At 43.9% G+C, this 21,210-nt stretch overlaps 1 protein-coding gene across 1 annotated transcript; it reads right to left on the bottom strand.

The window, feature by feature from the left end:
- Positions 1–4,244: 4,244 nt before the first annotated feature.
- ATG14 (autophagy related 14) lies at positions 4,245–19,886 on the bottom strand. The gene is made up of 10 exons (XM_005152469.3): positions 19,669–19,886; positions 14,267–14,329; positions 14,088–14,130; positions 13,610–13,691; positions 9,949–10,186; positions 9,300–9,529; positions 8,730–8,847; positions 7,548–7,638; positions 7,351–7,436; positions 4,245–4,628 (listed from the first exon to the last, which is right to left on the bottom strand). Exons 1-10 carry the CDS (start codon positions 19,884–19,886, stop codon positions 4,322–4,324), a joined length of 1,476 nt encoding a protein of 491 aa, XP_005152526.2. The 3' UTR covers positions 4,245–4,321.
- Between the last annotated feature and the right edge of the window lie 1,324 nt (positions 19,887–21,210).

The following is a 21,210-nucleotide window of genomic DNA, read 5'->3' as shown; positions in this document are numbered from 1 at the left end:
GCAGCCCTTTCCCATCCTTGTTGCTCAGATACACGCTAGTTCAAGTAGTTACCTCCTTAGAAAGCCAACATGCTTCCATCCTTCTGAAATGGCCTTGTGAAGAGGAGCATCTTGCCTTGCATTCAGGCTCACTACCTGCAGAAACAGTCACCCAGCAGAGGAGCAGGTCAAAGCCAGGCTTACACCAGGGGCATTTCAGTTTACATGTGTATAGATAGGGAAAGTCATGTGTGTTTGTGTGTGTGTTGCAGGACTCCAGTACCTGCTCCAATGGAGATGCAGTTATTTTATGTACAAGTATTTTTCTAGAATGGGTATTGCTTACTCCACCGCTGTACGATTGCACTGTAACAGGTCTGGTCCCTGTGATGCTTCAAAGGCTGGAACTGCTTGTGTACTTCCCCAGCGCAGTTGAAAACAAACCACACAGAAGTAACAATTATAAATATACAACTTAAAAAAAATACTGTTAAAGATTTATTGCAATAATACAATAAAATTTAGAAAAAAAACCCGAAGTGTTTGTGTTTAGTTACATCTAGTTCTGAAGCTGCAGAGAGGCCCCACATTTCTGCCCGTGACAAACAACTCCTGGGTGTCCCACCTGAGTCCGTGTGAAGGCACCTGATTCTCAATGGAGGGCTGAGCTCTCAGCATCAGGTTCTTCCCTGGCAGCTCAGATTGGCCACACCAGATCACTGGTCACAGACAAAAGTCATGGCCGGAACGGCACTTCCTGCATTCATGCTATGCAGAAGTGTTGTGTAAACTCTCAGCAGTCTGTCTTCAGGTATCTATAATTACAGATATTCCTGTCCTCCCTCCCCAAAACAACCTGGAAAACTAATACCAGTGATTGCACTCAAGGTGCACACGATTCTTCCCTAGCTACACATGTGCAAAACACTTTTAAAGGAACAACCCGCAGTCTGTGTTCTGTTACAAAAGATGAAGAAAGGACCCATCCCACTGCATCTGAATGCCCTTGCAGTGCTGGTGTGCACTCTCAGTGCGTGACAAAATAGTTGGAAAACATGGTCATGAAGGATATGGCTTAAAGAAGGTTGTGTGTTGGGTTTTTCTTTCCCTAGCAAAGTAAATGACAGCATACAAAACTGATTTAGGGCCTGATGTTTAAGGGTTTCAAAGCAGCATGAGAGGCAGCAATGAAAATTTAACTGAAATGCCTATTAAAAACAGATGAAAAAACCCAAGCATATTTATATGGCAGGGTCCAGTGGAAAATAAATGAGGAATCAGAAAGGGCAGGACTGAGGGGGAGTTTACCTAATGCATGCATGCAGCGAGTGCAGAGTTAAGGGGCTTTGGTTTAAAATAAAATAAACCATTGACAACAGATTCCCATCCCCAAAGAGCTGCCATACGGGGGGGGGGGGGGGAGAATGGGGTTGGGGCGGAGCTGGAGACATGATGCTGAGCCAGTACCCCTGGCACGGAGCTCATGGGGATACACAGGCATCGGGTACCAAAACTGCTTTTCCACCCTGCCCTTGGTGGGGACAGGAGGCAGCCAGCCGGCCTGGAGAGCAACAGAGCAGAACCACCCCAAAACATTCCATGAGATGGCTGGGTAAGCCAGCCCCAGAGCAGGGTTTCAAAGATTCAGGGCACTGCCTGGTAGCCGGGATGTGGCTTCTGCATCACCTGCCATGGCCTTGCCATGCCCCCATTTTGAGCTGCAGCACCACAGGGAAGCAATGGGGAAGTGTTGGAAGTCTTCCTTCTGGGAGGGATGGGAGGATGCTTTTACATTAATTTACCCCGTGGAGAAGTACAACGTCTCAGCTATAGAAAATGTAAACCATACGTTGGAAGCCTCGCTGAGCAAACCCATCTTTATGTCATCCATACCGCAAGGCAGAGGAAGTGGAGGAGCACTTGCTAACAAACGCTTCTGTCAGTATCGCACCTCCTGCAGTTTTACAAGCGAGCCACCAGCTGCGCTGTGGGCATTTCTGCAGTGAAATGAAATCAGCTTCTTGGCATTCAGTAAACAAGAGAAACAACCCACCATCAACATAAAATGGAATAGGGTTTAAAACGCATGTAGTGTGGAGACTGTGTGACTTGATCAAACTAGCTCGAAATGAGGTTTTTCTAATAGTAAAAAGTGTCAACATGGTGTCGTAACTGATGAATATTATTGCAACAACACAATCCTGTATCTGCATCAAATGTGGGTCTAAGCTACGAGAATGTCCAGTGTTTCTTTGGTGTATGATATTGAGAGTAAAGAGCCTGTGTGCTTTGGACAGCACAACACAAAACTTCTAGACTACCTACCACTGGAAACAGCATGAAATAAGCCAGTTTTCTGCAGCAAAACTGGATAAAAGTTCACAACTGAAGCTAAAACAAGAGCAATTGGCTGTGTGAATTCCTCTCTGTACTGTTTCTTTGTATTAAAAATATGGCAACAGAGATTAGAAAACATGTTAAAAATGCAAAATTTTCATGTCCTGAATGAAAAAAATTTAGAAATACGCATTTCTGCATTATGCAAGACAGATTTAAAACACACACAAACAGAAACCCTGTAAGGAGTTAAGAAAATATGAACTGCATTTGCACCACTGTCCAGGCCTCACACAGAGCAGCCTTCTCTCTGTATTCATCCTGATGCAAACACGTCAAAACCTGTTTCTTTAGAAAGTAGAGCTGGAGGCTGATGAGTCCTTTTTTCTTCAGTAGAATAATATAGAATCATAGAATAGTTAGGGTTGGAAAGGACCTTAAGATCATCAAGTTCCAACCCCCCTGCCATGGGCAGGGACACCTTACACTAAAACGTGCCACCCAAGACTGTCCAACCTGGCCTTGAACATCACCAGGGATGGAGCATTCACAACCTCCCTGGGCAACCCATTCCAGTAGCTCACCACCCTAACAGTAAAGAATTTCTTCCTTATATCCAGTCTAAACCTCTGCTGTTTAAGTTTTAACCTGTTACCCCTTGTCCTGTCACTACAGTCCTTAATGAAGAGTCCCTCACCAGCATCCCTGTAGGCCCCCTTCAGATACTGGAAGGCTGCTATGAGGTCTCCACGCAGCCTTCTCTTCTCCAGGCTGAACAGGCCCAACTTTCTCAGCCTGTCTTCATACAGGAGGTGCTCCAGTCCCCTGATCATCCTCGTGGCCCTCCTCTGGACTTGTTCCAACAGTTCCATGACCTTTTTATGCTGAGGACACCAGAACTGCACACAATGCTCCAAGTGAGGTCTCACGAGAGCAGAGTAGAGGGGCAGGATCACCTCCTTTGACCTGCTGGTCATGCTCCTTTTGATGCAGACCAGGATACGGTTGCTTTCTGGGCTGTAAGCGCACACTGAAGCTGGCTCATGTTCCTTTTCTCATCGACCAACAACCCCAAGTCCTTCTCCACAGGGCTGCTCTGAATCAATTCTTTGCCCAACCTGCAGCTGTGCCTGGGATTGCTCCGACTCAGGTGTAGGACCTTGCACTTGGCATGGTTAAACTTCATAAGGTTGGCATCACCCCACCTCACAAGTGTGTCAAGGTCCCTCTGGATGGCATTCCTTCCCTCCAGCTTATCAACCGAACCATACAGCTTGGTGTCATCGGCAAACTTGCTGAGGGTGCACTCAATCCCACTGTCCATGTCACTGATAAAGATGCTGAACAAGACCGGTCCGAACACCAATCCCTGAGGGACACCACTCGTTACTGATCTCCAGCCGGACATTGAACCGTTGACCACAACTCTTTGCGTGTGGCCATCCAGCCAGTTCTTTATCCACCGAGTGGTCCACCTATCAAATTGATGTCTCTCCAATTTAGAGACAAGGATGTCGTGTGGGACACTGTCAAATGCTTTGCACAAGTCCAGGTAGATGACATCAGCTGCTCTACCCCTGTCCATCAGTTCCATAGCCCCACCATAGAAGGCCACCAAATTGTTCAGGCAGGATTTCCCCCTAGTGAAGCCATGCTGGCTGTCACCAAGCACCTTGTTGTTTTTCATGTGCCCTAGCATGCCTTCCAGGAGAATCTGCTCCAAGATTTGGCCAGGCACAGAGGTGAGACTGACTGGTCTGTAATTCCCCAGGTACTCAACAATGCAGACAGAACCAAGACACAAAAGAGCCATCACAGAATCCATCAGAGTCCGTAGCTAGCTAATTTACAAAATGGTACCATCACAGTCATCTTGGGTAAATAAAAATTTTTTTCTGGTTTACAAAATGTTCCAGGCACTACTTAACTGAATATGTAAGGTTTACTACAGCATTGTTGGGGAGGGATTCCTTCCACAAATTTTATGAGCCTTTTGCCATGCTTGTTAGCGATGTCCAGTGTACGCCTTCAGCCACGAGGTCACCGAGGCAGCAGCAGAAGAGATCATTCCACCAGCACTGCTGCTGGCAATAGGCTGAGATACCTGCGTGCTCTGGCTCTGCAGCATCTCCACCTGCTGAGAGGGGATGTCACAGAACCTGGGGCTTGGCAGATTCTCCCAGTCTGTCCCTAGGTCTGTCTCTTCATCGCTGACGTGCTCATCTCCACTCTCATCTGTCTCACCGGTGGCACTGGGATCCACAAACTCCATGGAGTCTTCAAGATCAGCACTGATTTCGAAAGGCCCAGACCTGTGAACATGAACACAGTGCCATCAGCCTGTTTGGTATAATGAAAGAGAGGCACTATCCATTTGCTTGTATGAGTCCTGGGCATGCCAAAGCACCCTGCTCTGTCATGCGTACAGCAGAAGAATTACAACACCTCTGTGTCTATCAGTTGGCAAAGAGATACTCGCTGGCTACAGAGCTAACTGTAGACAATGGTGAAATGAGAACAGTTGGCCAAGGAAGTGATAGCTGGGTTCCAAACCACAGAGCAAGAATGGCAGAAGAGATGTTCTGCTTTGGCAGGGGATAGTCAAACATGCACACACAAAAGAAAGAGCTACTGATAATAACTCACAGCTCCAATGGTGGAAATCTCAGCTTGATGGGGAACAGCTTTTATTTTAGTGCTAGGCCTGGCCAGGCCAAGACAGCTGCAGCTCTGTCAGCAAGAAGGGTGTAGTTTACAGCTTACAGAACTGGGCTGGCACAGCTCACTAGTGGAGACTTCCCATTGCAGTGCTTCACCCTGAGCAGCATCTCAAGATCTTTTTTACCATGCAGCTGGTCAGACACTGGAACAGGCTGCCCAGAGAGGCTGGGGAATCTCCTCTAGAGAGACTTAAACCCCTCCTGGCCGCTCATCCTGAGCAACTTGCTCTAGTTGGCTCTGCTTTGAGTGGAGCTATGGGCTGGATCTCCAGAGATCCGCATCAAACCCACCTGCGCTGCGACTCCATATTCCCTGCTGCCACTGCCTGGTGGGAGAAGCAATTGCATCCCGCCCCATGCCACTGCTTCGCCAAAAGCTGGAACACCTTTACTGAGCCAAAGCAGGCAGTTCCCAGAGGTTAAGAGAGGTGTTCATGGAGGCAGTGAAAGGCTGGATCCCCACAGCAAGCAGTATCCCTGGCAAAATTCATTCCAAAGCACAAAGCTGCTCAGCAAAACAGGAGTAAAAATTTAACGTGGGTAAATAAGAGTATTTCTCCAGCCTTAGTGGGACAGGGAGCCTGAAGCAGTGATTTACCATGGGAAATTTTAATCCAGACAATTAAAGCTTGGTAAAATTGTATGTATCTGAAAACAGCAGCTTATAAAGGAGACTATCAGGTAACTATAGGCTGTGATATCTAAAGGAAAATAAAGAGAGCTGGTTGCTGCAAAATTTGCAGACAGCTGAGAAATCAAAGGTAAACACTCCTCTTTCATAACCCAGAAAGAAATGGGAGCGTTGACTTCTGGCAGAGCATTTTGCTTAAGAAGGCAACATAAGAAGAGAGTCATCAGGTTTAAGACCAGAGAGACCATTAGATCATCTCCAGTGACCTCCTCTCTAACAAAGGCCATTACTTCTACCAGTTCTCTCTGTCCTTAGCCCAGTAACTGCCCATTAGCCTGATGAAAGCATCCATTCCAGAAACTCATCCAGCCTTGACAGGATGACATAAGGAAGCAGAGAATCCCCACCTTCATTCCTGTGGGTAATTAATCTGTGTTAAGCACATGTGCTGCGTTGCAACCTAGTTCAGACTATTTGCTTCCACTGGGAACTATAAAGCCATTTGCTAGCCTGTATTTTCTCCCATGAAGGCATGGAAAACAAGTCATCTGTCAATCTCATCCTTAGCAAGCTAAGTTGGTTTCATACAGACTAAACTATACCCCTCACTGGTTGATGTTTTCTCCAACTCTTCCCTGTAACCTCTGGGTTCACTACATAGACCTTACTTATGCGTGGGGAGCTCTGTAACATCTGCACAAGGAAGTGAGACCCACAGTAGTACTTGGACCTTTTACAACAGTTCTTCATTCTCTGGGTATTTCCTGCATTCTCCTTGTTCTCAGGTGTGCAGCAAGCACCTATTTTCTTCCAAACTGAGGTATGCTACAAAGATTTGGCTCCCGATACCTCTGGGTTGAACCAGTAGGGCTATACCCAGAGAACATAAGGGAAGTGATGCTCTCCCTAGTGGTACTGAAGGTTTTGAATAAAACTAGATCTGTACATGAGAATAAAGTAAAAAAGTAGATTTTGGAACATTACTGAGTTTAAGGGGAATAAAGCACTAGTCAGATTAAACAAATATTTGCAGACTGTCTCAGGCATAAGTGACTTGTGATGGGATTATCCCAACAGGAAATCAATGTTGTAAAAAAAGGTTATTAAATATGGTGTGCATGGCCCATAGGAACTGATTTTCTTTTCATCATGTACTAACAGCAGAAAAGTTGACTTTAATCTTAATTTACATATAAATTGATATTATTTTAAGTGCCAACTTTGGTCTAGGGTTTTCACTCAGTGGAAGTATTCTGGGGAAGGTTTACCTAGTGTTTGGTTTAGGGTTTAAACTGCTGGATGCTCTCAGATATCTACATGTTGGCAAGATGTGGGTAGGGTGGTACTTGGAGCACAGTGGGACTGCCTGGCACATGTACTGCTGTCCCCTGGAGGGAAGGAGTTTCTGCTTCTGAGCATATGGGAAACAAGTCCATAATCAGCTACAAGGCCTCCAGAAGAGCCTGCCACATGCAGCAACACATCTCTGAAACCTGATTTCCTACTCAGGACCTTTTTCTGTCCTCTCTTATCTCCTTCTTGTAACCATCCTGATTTCTGATGTGCTGAGCACTGATCTATATGTACAGCAGATGAGAAGAATTTCCCTCCTAAGCAACAAGACAAATACATTACTCCAAATGGAATTCAGTCACAAGTGAGTTGAGATACTGCTTTTCTTACCTGCCCAAGTTCTTGGTGTCTGGGCTGACCAGGTACATAAGGTTCCTGAGCGTATGCAGTGGGTGCAACAGATCTAAATTTACATGCTACCATGTGGAAGGTAAAGAAAGAGACATGATCAGTTACAATGGGAAACCTGCAGGCACAGATGATCTTTCAAAAGCTATTTAGAGAATCCCAATGTGCATTTCCCCTACCTGAGAGAAGCAAAGGTGCAGGATATTAGCATTCAGCTTCTTCACTGCCCGTGTGAACCTGTGTCTGCTGAGATTCTCTCCACAGAACTCACTATTGAAAGACCATACACACATATACATGAATAGACAGAAAGGACAATGCTGTGAAAATACACTCTCTGGAGACATCAGCATTCTGTGTCCTGGCTTCCTCATAAGCCCCAGAGTAAACATGCTCAAAGTGAGCACTTGTTTAAACTGAACAGCCAGTTTGAGAGTGTTTAGGAGGTTGTTTTTTCAGCTAGCAGGACTGTTAGTATTTCATCAACCAACACTGCTTGTGCTAGTCTCACCCACTTCAACAGGACAGGTGTGTGAAACTCAAAGATCCACTGCAGCCAAGCTATTTTGGCTCTCCTTTAAAATCCTGCATCATTTCCTGTTCCCAAGCTTTTCCTTCCGTGAAGGCTGAGCTCCCAAGTAACCGTATAAACTCCCCACACAGAGACCCTACACAACTTTTGTGCCCTCAATTGGGCAATCACTATATTAAACGCTTAAAAGAATCTCAGCAGCATATTTGAGATCTCAGGAAGACTGAACAGATCTGCAGCTCCCTCAGTACTTCTGTACAGACTCCATCTATTTCACATTGACATTAAAAAATCTAACAGTGCTTTTCATCATGGGATTTACACAGTACTCTCCCAGCTGTCTGGCAGCCAGCTATGCTCCCCATTGGCATTTTATCCCAAAGAGAATCACACTGCTGCCATGCCATATTATAAAGCCTTGTTCTGCAGCAATTAATGTAGTGGAGCTATTCAATATGACTAAGGGTTGCTGAATTGGTCTGGGATTTTGTAAAGCACAGTAGGGTCTCATAAAATGAGAAGTGCTATTCATGGATGTCATATTTCATTTCCAATTTGAGGATGCTGAATATGTCAATTAGAAAGCTATTATTTTCAACTATGGTGGCTGGTCCACACTCTCAGGAGGTAAAAAAGGAAGGAGGCACTATGGACTGTGGTCTAAAACCCTACTAGTCCACCACCCCAAATTAAACAGCACAAAAATCCATGAGACATCAACTGGTACCACCAAGCCGTTCCAAAAAATGACTTTGTTCCCAAACCCAAACAGAATTAAGATCAGTCAAAACTAGTCACTGATTCACCTCAGAGGATTGCATTTACTTGCCTGTTGCAGAGCTTCTTGGGAAGATTTACATCAAGTATGAGAGACAAAGTGTTAACAAGCTGAGTTGCATAGCACAATGCAGCGCTGATAGTGTAAGCAGGGTTATTATGTTCCATATCTAAAAGAAATAAAAGCATCATGAAAGTCTCATTTCAAACAAAGCCTCAGTGGATGTGCCAATGTGTTACTGAAGTCTACGCTGGAAAATGTCATTTGTGAGTATTGTGAATAGCCTGAGTTCAACAATTATTTACAGTGACATCTGTCAGAAGTTGGTAGAAAATATTAATTATTGGGATTCCTGTTAAAATGATGGCATGTGAACCATGTCAAAACTGTGAATAATTAACTTTATCTCTCTATTACATTGTGCTGTGTCCCAGTGAGCATTTCCTGCAAAAGAGGATTTCAATGGACTAATCCTTATACTGGTGTTTATTTCTTATTCAGGTTTGTCTGGGTGAGAACAAATGGACTGGGCTACTGCTCCTCACTGCCTTCTGCTGGCATCCAAGGTTGCAAGTTCTATGGCTTCTGAAGCCATGTGTCTAATCAGACCTTGCTCCTTACCCGGTCCTTGTGTAGTCTTCTTCTCTTCCACCCAGTTGTAATATGCTGAATAGTCTCCATTATTAGGCAGGGTTATCCAAGGCCCTGTGATGCTGATGCTGGTGTCCCCGTTGTGATCATCACACACCCACCTCCCAGAGAGATATGTGGTTCTCCTTGCTTCCGCAAGCTTGCTCACAGTACTAGAGGTCATAGCATTGTCGCTCTCAGAAGACACATCTGCAGGATCTCTGTAACACCCAAAGAAGAACAAAGTGTTTTTAAAGAAGTGTTAAAAATACAGACAGAGATACACTTGGCAGGCACTTTGCCAGATTTCACAGAGAGCAAAATCTTGTAGAAACACTCCTGCAAAATTCCTCATTCCCAAAACTACTTCCCTTTGTTCCAGGATTTTTTATTTTATTTATCTATTTTAAGGAAGTTTAACATTGGACACATTCCTCAGATCTCTTCGGGGGGAGATGCTAGCACCTCCAGGTTCTTCTGTTCTGGACCTTTGTTTTTTGGGTCAGATGCTTTGCCTTTGGGAAACATCTCCTCCCCACAGATGCTCAGGGAGCCAGAGTGTCTAGCTTAGACTTACATGACTCACTTCTGGGTGCCTAAAGCTAAGTCAAATTAATCCAAAAGGATAAACCTTCTATACCTCATGCTTGTCTTTACTTCTTCAATGGGAAATATGACTGATGTTAGCTCTAGGATATGCATCCGACGAAGATTTGCCAGATGCTCATACTGGGTTCTCAAGTCATAGGCTTTTTTCTCCACCGTGTCTCCCAGCTTGTGGTTATGCCTCTGGATCTTCTCTTTCTTCTCCTGATGCCGCTGAGCCCTGCGATAATGTTTCTGGTTCTCCTCTTTAATTCTGAGAAGCCCTTCTGCATCTGTGAAAACAGCAGCAGATGTTAGCCTTGGGAAAGGAACTGTGAGGTACTTGTAGTAAGCCTGAGAAAAGCATTATTAATATTTATAGCAAACAAGATCTAGAACAGCTTAAAGCAGAAAACCCTGCTAAACTATTCACATTTTCCAGCTGCCTAGTGGTGCAACTTTTTAATCTTTTCTGAAGATCTCCAGAGAGACTGAAATTGGGACTATTCTTTCCCTATCTTTCACCCAGCTATTTTTTGATTTAGAGCAGAAAAGCCAAGATCTCAGTTTAATTAAACTTCTGAGGTAATCATCATGACAGAAATAGCTTGACTGTACATGTTTGCATGGTGTTGGCCAAAAAGACAGGCATTGCTTGCAGTCAAAATCAAGAGCTGATAGCATCTTCATTCACCATTTCTGGCATCACTGCTGCTATTAATGTATGTTGTTTGGGCTTTGCATTCATGTACGTGCTCTTAAAGCACTTTGATCCCAATGATGCAGACTCTGTGTTACCACAAGGGAACACTGACTGTCTCCCTTTCCAGTCACAAAATGAGAAATCACAGAATTCTAGAATGGTTTGGGCTGGAAGGGACCTCAAAGCTCATCCAGTTCCATCCCCTGCCATGGGCAGGGACACCATCCACTAGAGCAGGTTGCTCCAAGCCCCGTCCAACCTGGCCTCGAACACTGCCAGGGATGTGGCAGCCACAGCTTCTCTGGGCAACCTGTGCAAGTGCCTCAGCACCCTCACAATGAAGACCTTCTTCCTAATGTCTAATCTAAATCTCCCTATCTGGGTCTATCTGCATAAGCAATTTTGGGGTAACTGAGCTAATAACAGATCAGCTGGGCAATAGTTAGGCCAGTTCATGGGTTAAATCTAACTAAGTTCACTGTAAACCCAAGAAGTTGCAAAAAGCTGCAGAGAATACACTGTACAGAAGAGTAGAGAAGTGGAGGAACTCCACTTCCCAGTTAGTCCCAAAGTTTTACCAGCTGCAGAGCTGCACTTTACGAAAAGGTGACTAAGGTCCTCGAAGTCATATTGACTTCCTCCTTTCTTCACAGGGTAATGAGAAATAGTAGTTTATTGACTTGATAATATTCTTCAACATACTGAAAAGCTTGTTTCTATTCACCTTCCTATTCTCTAAACCAAAAATAAATTTTCCTAGATGTTCCTTGTGTTTTATTTCTAAAATGCTCCTCCAGACTTTCTCCAGTTGATTTTCAACTTTCTTAAATAGCTCAAATTGGACTCCAGTCCCCCACTGAGGAAACACCAATGCTGGGAACAGCAGGAAAACTACTTCCCCCTTAAATACAACACTTACATTAGGATAACCCATAATGAGGTCTGAACTTTCTGAAGCAGCACAAGATTGATAATTTTTATTTAAATCTTAATTCATAGAATCATAGAATAGTTAGGGTTGGAAAAGACCTTAAGATAATCTAGTTCCAACCCCCCTGCCATGGGCAGGGACACCTCACACTAAACCATGTCAGCCAAGGCTTCATCCAACCTGGCCTTAAACACTGCCAGGGATGGAGCATTCACAACTTCCCTGGGCAACCCATTCCAGTGCCTCACCACCCTTACAGTAAAGAATTTCTTCCTTACATACAAACTAAACTTCCCCTGTTTAAGTTTTAACCCGTTACCCCTTGTCCTATCACTACAGTCCCCAATGAAGAGTCCCTCCCCAGCATCCTTAGAGGCCCCCTTCCTATAATTCTCCTGATCCTCTTCTGTCAAATCTCACCACTGTCCCCTGCTTTGTGTTTGTATGTTTGTCTTTCCTAAACAATGTGCAGTTGACTTTGTCCTTCTCAGATGACACTGTCAAGTTATCTGCAAGACTTTGAATTTGATCCTGTTTTCCACAGAAGTCATATCATCATCCACCTTGGCTTCCTCCATTCTACCTTTTATTCTACTATGCAAGCTATTATGGCAAATATTGAACAAAAATGGGCCAGGAACCAGCTCCTGCTGAGCTCTACCTGTCTCACCTCCTCAGTTTGACAAGTGTCACCACCCTCTGAATGCAGCCTTACTGCCCTTTTGTGTCAATCTTACAGTGATTACACCCAGAGCAAATGTTTTTGCTTGCTCATGAGATGGTTTGGTGTAGTGCCCAAAGGCAAGGCATGTTGCATCTTCTGCTTTATTCTCCACGTTATCCTCAGACAAGGGGTTGATTTGACATGGACTATTCTTAACAAAGTGATGGCTATTTTTAATTACATTACCTTCTAGCTACTTGCAAAGTGACCAAAGTTTTATAATAGCATGACTGTATCACCAGTTTAAGGTTCTCCCTTCCTCCACCCTTTGAAAACTTGATACTGTTTTCATTCAGTTTCCCAGGACACCCTCTGTCCCATGTGCTCTTAAGTCCTCCACAGGCAACTACAGCTTGCTCCTTAAGTTCCCTAAGGAAAATCTCTTAAGGCCTTGCTGCCATAAAATAATATTTAGCTGGCTGTTTTCTTTCCTCAGTGTGCAGTCCTCCTATGATGTAAAATTTAACCTGGCTGAGCAACTGATCACATTTCTTTGTGAGAAGATGCTTCAGACTTCTCTGCACTGTTATTTGTTGTCTTTCCCGATAACTAACAGACTTATCTACTTCATCTTTTTCTTATTTTACATTTCTTATTGTTACTATGCATCCTCATTAATTGAAACCATTTTGCATCTCAGCCTTTTTGATGTTATCATCACATGCTTGTGCTATTCCTTTATAACTATTGTCAGTATATGCCTCTGTTTTCACTCTCTCTATGGCTCATTTTGAATTTCAAGTCATAGAAACATTCCTGATTCAATCAATATGCTTTTGAATACACTTCCTATATTTCCTTTGCACGTAGGCTGAAAGAGTACTGCACATTCCCGTCTGAAAAATGGTCCTACAAATCTCTCATGAGCAAAAAATCTAATGAGTTTCAAAACAGAAGCTGCTGACAGAGAGCAACTCCCCAGCCTATGCCGTATTTCCTTGCTCTAGTAGGATTTAGGATTTCTAGATAGGTGTGGGTTAAAATTCATCAGTACATGAAATTCCTAACAGCTGCATAGCCGCTCACCTCCTCTTTATCAAGAGGAAGTGATCAGGAACACCACACTAAATAAAGCCATCTCTAGGGACAAAGCCAAAGTCACAGGCTGCTAAGCATCTACTTTTAAAGCTGTTGCAAAATGATTGCCATCCAGCTGAATAATGTTGACTGTTTGCTAATTAAAACCCAAGCACGAGAAGGCTAAAAATCCACTCACTGATTTGCCTTCAAGTTGATCTAAGAAGTGACGGTTTGAAAATTCATAATTTTTAAGACCTTAAGATTCAAATTCACTTCAATTGATTTTTCACTCTAAGGCACACAGTTTCCCACATTGCAAAAGCACAGGCATTACTCACATCTTGTCATTTCATCATTTTCTTTGCAAATGGTCTGTTTCAGCTGCTCAATCCTCATCTTGCAAGACATTATTTTCCATCTCTGAAAAAGAACATTCAGCAGCTGTAGGGCAGAAACGACTTCAGATACACTGACTAATGATTAACAACAAAACCAGCAGCTCTAGTGCAAAAGTAGCAGGATGTTCTTAATTGATCATACAAACAAATATTTCATATGCTGTTTTGTGCACAGAAAAATGCCACAAACAAACTGAATACTTAGTATAAAGTCAATCAGAATAAGTTATTGAACAAATATCTGATAAGAAACGAAAACAGCTCGGAGCACTCTGCTTGCAGAGCTAATTTCAGTTGTGCTTACAAACAAGCCTTTTGGGAAAGCAACACAATAGCCTCAAGGTAAGCTGTAACTTTAAACTATGAGATCTAGGAATACAGAGAGTTTTAAAACTATGGGACAGCTTGAACAACTCACCAGCTGATCAGTTATCTCTTTCCCTTCCATGGCCTTCAAAACACTAGAGGAAAAAACACAATTAGAAAGTTTTATGACTACCTGGACTGGATCTGTCTCCAGCAACAGCACATTAGAGAAACTGTTTTGTTTTTCTGAGAGTTCTTACAGCTTATCTTCATTTAATAACTACAACTTACTGCTTTTGAAATTCTCTCTGTTTGGTTTTAAGACGCATCAGCCTTTCTTTCTTGTCGGAAAACCTAGAAGAGATTAAAGGGTTTAATTGGTACTTTCACATTATGGCATTATAAGTTGTCTGAAAAGAGAAAAAGACCAAAGCTTGTGGCAGCCTCTAAACTGCAGCTTTCTGGCTTAGTCTTGGGAAATAATGGCTAAATGTATAAAACTCTCACAGAATTCTACAGCACATGTCTCACTGGAACTGCAACAGAACCTCCAAGCTGAGGAAACATGAGCTTGTTGTATTAGCAAACTTGTAAGCAAATTACTTATTATTTCTAAAAGATTTACAGCTTAGTAATGTCAATTGTTTGTGGAATAAGAAAAACATATAGTACCCTAAAATGTTTTAGTCACTGGAGAAATTAACAATACTATTTCAGATACAATAGTGAGTCTGAACTGCATTACTTCACAAACTGTGATGGCATCAGCTGAGTCCACTCTGGTAGTGAGAAATGCAGGTTGTCATACACTATGCACTGCATTTTCTCCCTTCTAACATGGAAGTGTCTTGCACTTTATTCATTAATGATTCCAAATAGGACAGCAGTCTCTCAAGACTTTTACATGACATCCAAATCTTTGTTGGTTTAGTAACAGCAATGAGTTCAATTGTCTTCTACTATACACCTGTAGCTATCACAAGTCCAATGACCCAAATGTCTGCGTGACTTCTGCTTCACCAGGTAGGATGTCTGAGGTATGGAAACTGCAAAGAACAGATCAGAAGGGAATTTTTTCAGGATTCATCATCCTGTGTTTTCAGCTTTTGAATATGCAGCAGCTGCCATGTTCTGCTCTCCTCCATGTTCCACAATGTATTGAGAAATACACTTAAAGAAAATCTGAACAATGCACATTGAGAAATTACAATAAAGCATGAAGCAACAAAGCTAACAGTAAGAGCAAGCCAGACAGCCAAGAGATTTGGGAAACATAAAAAATAGCAAACGTGTTTTGTCTTCTGCCAGCGTATGGCTTCCCAGCTTTCCTTTGTCCTTGCAATGCTACAGCGCTGTCCTAATCCATGCCTCAAAAGTGTGTATTGGGTTATATCACTGTGGAAAAACAACTGATTTTCCTCTGCAACATGTAGAGTCAACAATTTCACCCTAACAGCGGCTGAACATTTTACCTACCGATCCACCAAGTCCTTTATTTCACAGATACCTAATCTTTGGTCAGAAAGAAATATACAGTAAGCCTTGACAGGATGGCATGTTGGGCTCCCTCTCAGCTCAACTCTGTGGGTGTCATTTCAGGTAAAACTTGAAAATGCTTCATTTTTTTTTCCTTGAAGTTCTTAAGTCTGAAAGCCTGGTGACTAACTTTGGGTTCAGAAAGCAGGTAATCACATTTCTGGATGGCATCAGCATTAAAACAACAACAGAACTCCAGGCTGTTGCCACATAGTCAAGCAAAAATATGTTTTCCTTCCAAAACAAGCCAAATACAAATGGAAGTGGCTTGGCATAAAAGCCAGAGGCCACGCATGAGCTGGAGGAATGTGGTGCAACTGGAGTCTGGCTGCTCAACCCAGTGCGTGTTCCTTCTTCCTGTGTGTCCTCACCCACCAGTCATCATGGAAATTACAAAAGTGCACTGTACGAGACTCCTGTTTACCACAGAGCGATGCACACCTACTGTACCCCTGACCTTTGCCTGCAACCAAAAATAACTTGGCGCAGAAACACACCACTCGGCAGTCACACAGCGAGAGCGCGCTGGGGTAATTTGGCAATTCTTCTCAAAGCTGGATTAATGGGCACAGAGTCTGACTAAACGCAATTACCCAAATCACGTCCATCACATCAGCAAAAAGTTGAATGATCTGTCAAGAATCTGGGACTAAATTAAGTCTCTTACTGCTGAGGGAAGACAGAAATATTTGTGAGAGCCTGCAAAAATTGCAGCTCACCACGCACTTCAGCAATTGCGTCAAACAGCTCCTACAAACTTCTGCAGCAGCTTTCTCCTGAGCAAACATTTCCATTTCTTTATATAGCCCTAACGTTAATTGCACTGCAATGTGTAACTGATTTTTCTCTATATATCCATAGCCTTTTGATTTGGCAGAGAAACAAAACTTTAGATGAATTATTATAGGAACTCCCATAAAATGTAAACTGAGAGGAGAAAACTCAACATCTCAAATTATCCATTAAACATCTCTCTTTTCTCATGTCTTACCATATTAAGCTGAGATTTTTCTGCAGTCACCTGGCTTATTCCCACATGCTCATAGTTAGAGAGAAGCAACAAGAGGAAGGACTTCCTAATCTACAGAAATTGATTAATGCTGAAGGAGCTGAGGACAGCAATAGGTACTCCCATTACTGTACCTATTCACTATAATAAAACTCCATCACTGCAAAAAGTCACTATTTCTGATTATAAGCCACAGCTTAAAGAAGTCAGACAGGCTTAGACATAACAATTATATTGCCTTGGCTTTTGCCATATGCATACACATGAGACAAAGCAATTCAGTACGCCTGTAAAACACACTCTGATAATTTCTGCACATGACAGGCTGGAGTAAACTCCCGGGAGGAAGAAGAGTCTCCGAGCTGAAACCAACATCAAGACACCAGCTTAGCTTTTGAATATACTGTGCATTACTAATGAAAAGAAGAATGTCAGTGATGTTTGTACTGGGGGACGTCCGGACGACTCATCCTTAATTATAGCTGTACTTCAATAATTAAGCTTAACAGCTCCTCAATCTCTCTCCCTTACAGATACAGGGTGTGATTTTTGCCAGACATATGAATTCAATCTTACTTTTGCTTTTATAAAAGTCCACACATAAAACAGTCCAATGAAAAGAAATCTGAAATAATTATTACAGTTAGAACATGAAATCATTCATTATCTTCTACAGAAAAATCACAAGAAAATTGTAAATAAAAAACACCATGGGACACAAGAAGTAACACTTGCTTTCTTTCCACAAGAGGGAACAATCCTTCCCCCCGGCTGTTACACATCAAAAAGACAAATGGGAGGCCCAAGTGACCCCATACACTTCCACATTCTGAATTTCTCACACGGTGCTAATAGCTGAGCCACACCACAAGCCCTTGTTGTGACCCTGTTGGCCTCCTCCAGGGCCGGCCATGATGTTGATCTAAAATTAGCCCAGGTACTACTAGAAGGCATAACATAAACATATAAACAAGGATGACAGTAAACACATTCTGAAATCCAGCCAGTTAACCGCACCTGTCCCTGCACAACTTTGGCATGGTGTGTGGCCACCGTTTCAAAAGTCACTGCCTCCCTCTGTGCTCCCATTGCAAGAAACTCATAGACACCCACTTACTGCATAGAAAGAGGAAACACAGAAAACTGACCTCTGAAGTGACAAATTCCTTCTCACTTTTATATCTGCCATTTGATGTATTAAGCATAGAACACAGACAAAACATTTTAAAAAAGATTTCCATTATCTTCAAAAGAACACAGAGAAGCCCAAATTTTACAGAGCTTTGCTCCTACACCTTCCTGCTGCAATTAAGTGGTCTTACATTATGCACTTTGTGTTACTCGTGTATCTGAAGTTGTTCCTTTAATTCATTAATATGAGGCTGCTGTTTTCAGTGAATTGTGCTACTGCTTGGGAAAGTTCTGAGCACCTGGAGAGGTGAAGCCTGGGGAAATTGAGCATATAGAGAGTCCCCAGGAGAACAGAACAGCAGTGATCCCCACAGATGGAACCACAGTGTCCAGACAGAGGGGGAAAAAAAGACATACAGAAAAAAAAAAAGACAGAAACTTACTTACTGTGGTTAAGAATCACAGTGTAAATGTACAGAAGATTTTCTAGCCACAGATGAATAGGACAGTCAAAACACCTTAGGAAGATGCAGTGAAAACTGTCAGGCAGAAAAGCTGATCTTGTTTCATGTGAGAAGATATAAGGAAATCAGAGAGAGGGTTTGTTTCTTTCCCTAACAAGCTGTTGCTTCTGGTACTCTGGCTAAGGCTGTTGCTTTACGTTTTTTCTGATATGCACAGAACCTTTCTAAGCCTTGGTTAACACAGAACTACAGTGCTTCTGCTCTAGTGAAGGCTACAGCTGAATTTCTATGTTTAAGTCTGATATTTAACCAAAATCTTAAATCTACAAAATGGGCAGGAATATAATAGTTGGTTTATATTCCAACCTCCAAATCCCATTTTTTCGTGGAAGCTACAGATTACCCTGAGCAGTCTCACACAAACACAGGTTTTCCATCTATTTTAGAATGACTAAATACGGTTTGTGGTTCCGTGACACAGTTTTTCACATAAAAAAGAAAGAAACAAGCCCATCCAGTGGCAGACTAAGGTCTCAATTTTGCAAGCTGATTCGTGCTGGCAGACACCCTATGCCCACTCCCACTGATGTTCATGGCAGAAAAAACACCACTGTCCCAGTGGCTGTTTGTGTGCTTGGTAGAAGGACGCCAAGAGCCTTTGGTGCAGGGACCATACCACACCGCATGCTGCTTACTGACTTCCCAAAATAGTTCAAGAAATCACTCTCAACAGCTGCTAGGAGTCAGCCAAAAAATCAGAGCTATTCTGGAGCCGGTGTGGGGCACACTTTTTAAGAATCTGGGATGGCCACGATGTGAAAACAGCTACAGAGGGACAATCTGCATCTCAATCATGTAATGAGGATAGTCACTTAAAGTTATGTTGCTCCCTCAGCCACCCTTCCATAGGGCCAATGCTCTGCAAGAAGGATCAGCAAGACGGGTGATTGATTGGTGGGATATTTGCAATTCTAAAGAGGGGCCCATGATTAGGGCTGTTTATGTAGACAATAAAATAAAGTAGCGTTTTCTCGTGTACCTTCCTGATTTCATTCAGTGTTTACAGAGACCACTGTTTTAACACATACTGCTGAAAACAGACATGCATTTCAGATATCCTACCACATGGCTCTCTTTTTGCCCTGAACTGTCTACAGCTTCTCTCGGCCACATCAACACGGGCACACCTGCTGGCATCTGCACCTGACTGAGTGAAAGAAGGGGCGCTGTATTATTGTTATTACTATTTTAAGCAAAACGCTGTGGGTGCTCCTCTGCCCTCTTGGCCCCTCATCCCCCAGCAGGCAGCCCGGCGGTGGGCCCGGCAGCGGCAGGACCGCCCCCGCCCCGGTGTAGTGGCTGAACAGCGGGGAAGGGGGATGAACCGCCTTCCTCCCCCCCACCCCCACTCCTCCAGCCCTGAGGGGAGCGGGGGAAGGGCAGCCCAAGTCAAGGCAGGGTGCTCCCTGCCCCAACTCCGGCGACGGGGCAGGGAGGCAGAGAGAGGGTGTCCCGTTCCGCCGCCGTCCCCGTCCCCTCAGGGCCGCCGGTACCTCTCGGAGTCGCGACCGTCGAAGAAAACGAAGTCTCCGCTCTGGACGCACTTGGCGCAGGTGAGGCGGCGGCGCGTGGTGTTGCAGAGCGGGCACCGCTCCACCGCCACGTACAGCCCCTCCGCGTCCTCCTCGGCACCCCGCAGAGCCTCCGGCCCGGCCCCGGCGCCGCCGCCCTGCCCGCCGGGCTGCGGCCGGCAGCCGCTGGGAGCCGCCATGATGGGCTCCCCGCGCCGCGGGTCACGTGGGACTTTGTGTGCGAACAGGGGCATTGTGGGAAGCGGGCCGGCCTTGGGTTGAGTGTTCGGCCCGGCCCCTTTCGACCCCAGCCCAGAGCCGGGGCAGGGGGTGGAGGGAGACGTGGAACCGTCCCGGCTGCAACAGCACACACTGCGGTACTCCGGGCTGCCGGCAGCACCTGCTGGAGCAGGCAAGGCTGCCCCCTCCCTGCTCCCAGAGCGGGGGAACATGGTGGGTGAGCTGCGGTGTACAGCAGGCAGGTCAGCCCGGCTCCACTGGAACTGGGAAGGAACTGTGCAAATCCGAGGTAAAAAAAAGCTTTCAGAGCTTAAAAGTTTACTGTTTAAAGCCTGCAGTAAGCAGCGTGGTTATGTTCTGCTTCCTGCGGTGCTGGGTGCTAGCATGAACCTCAACAGGCACTGTAGCTCTGTAACCATTGCGTGCCCCAGTATGGGACATCTTGACTAGTTATCCTCACTGCAGTCTCGAGGAGGCCTCCTGCACACCAGCCAGTCAGCAGCACTGCTGCATGGGCTACATAGAGCAGCCAGCCCCTATATGTTTATAATACCACCAACACTAATCTGTGTAAGAAGACAATTTGTGCAATAGAAGTGTCAAAATATTGATACACATCTGTAAGAGTGACAGAATCCTCACCCCAGCCTAAAGGTTAGAGCCAGAATCAGGAGTTAAATAGATACAATCAACTAGTATGTAGAAATAGAGAGCAAGTTGTTTGCATCAAAATATAGTGGGAAACACCAGGCAATTAGCAGACAAGAGTCCACAGAATCCAGAATAACTTAAAGTAAAAAAACAAAACATGCCCCAGGTAAAATAAAAATTCCAGCCTACACTGTTTCCATTCCTAGTGTATTGAAGTGCCAGAAAACACCAGAACAAAGATAGTTGTTTCTAAGAGTTACCAGAAGTAAACATTAACTTAATCAGTAACTCAGTAAAAGGCACAGAGCTAATTTCTTATCTTTAAAACTGTATCTGTACTAGAGCATTAACTTTACTAGTGAAATTATGTGGCAAGCTCTTAATTAAAATGTAATTTCTTGAAGAGGGGTCATCTTAGATAAACTTTTCCCAACATGCCAATAAAAGCAGGGTTGTTTTTTTCCACTTGCAAAAGATTATTGTAACTTAACATAAGCTATTACAGCTACAGGCCAAATAAAAGTCACACCCATAGTTAAAGGAAGTCTGCAGTGTTAGAAAACAAACAGAGCAGTAAGCCTCTGTTTAGAGTAGATTTGAGTGTGGAAATCCACAGATTGACTGTGACAAAGA

The sequence above is a fragment of the Melopsittacus undulatus genome, chromosome 4 (assembly GCF_012275295.1).
Source record: "Melopsittacus undulatus isolate bMelUnd1 chromosome 4, bMelUnd1.mat.Z, whole genome shotgun sequence".
NCBI classification, from domain to species: domain Eukaryota; kingdom Metazoa; phylum Chordata; class Aves; order Psittaciformes; family Psittaculidae; genus Melopsittacus; species Melopsittacus undulatus.
This window is presented reverse-complemented; position numbering and strand designations above follow the sequence as displayed.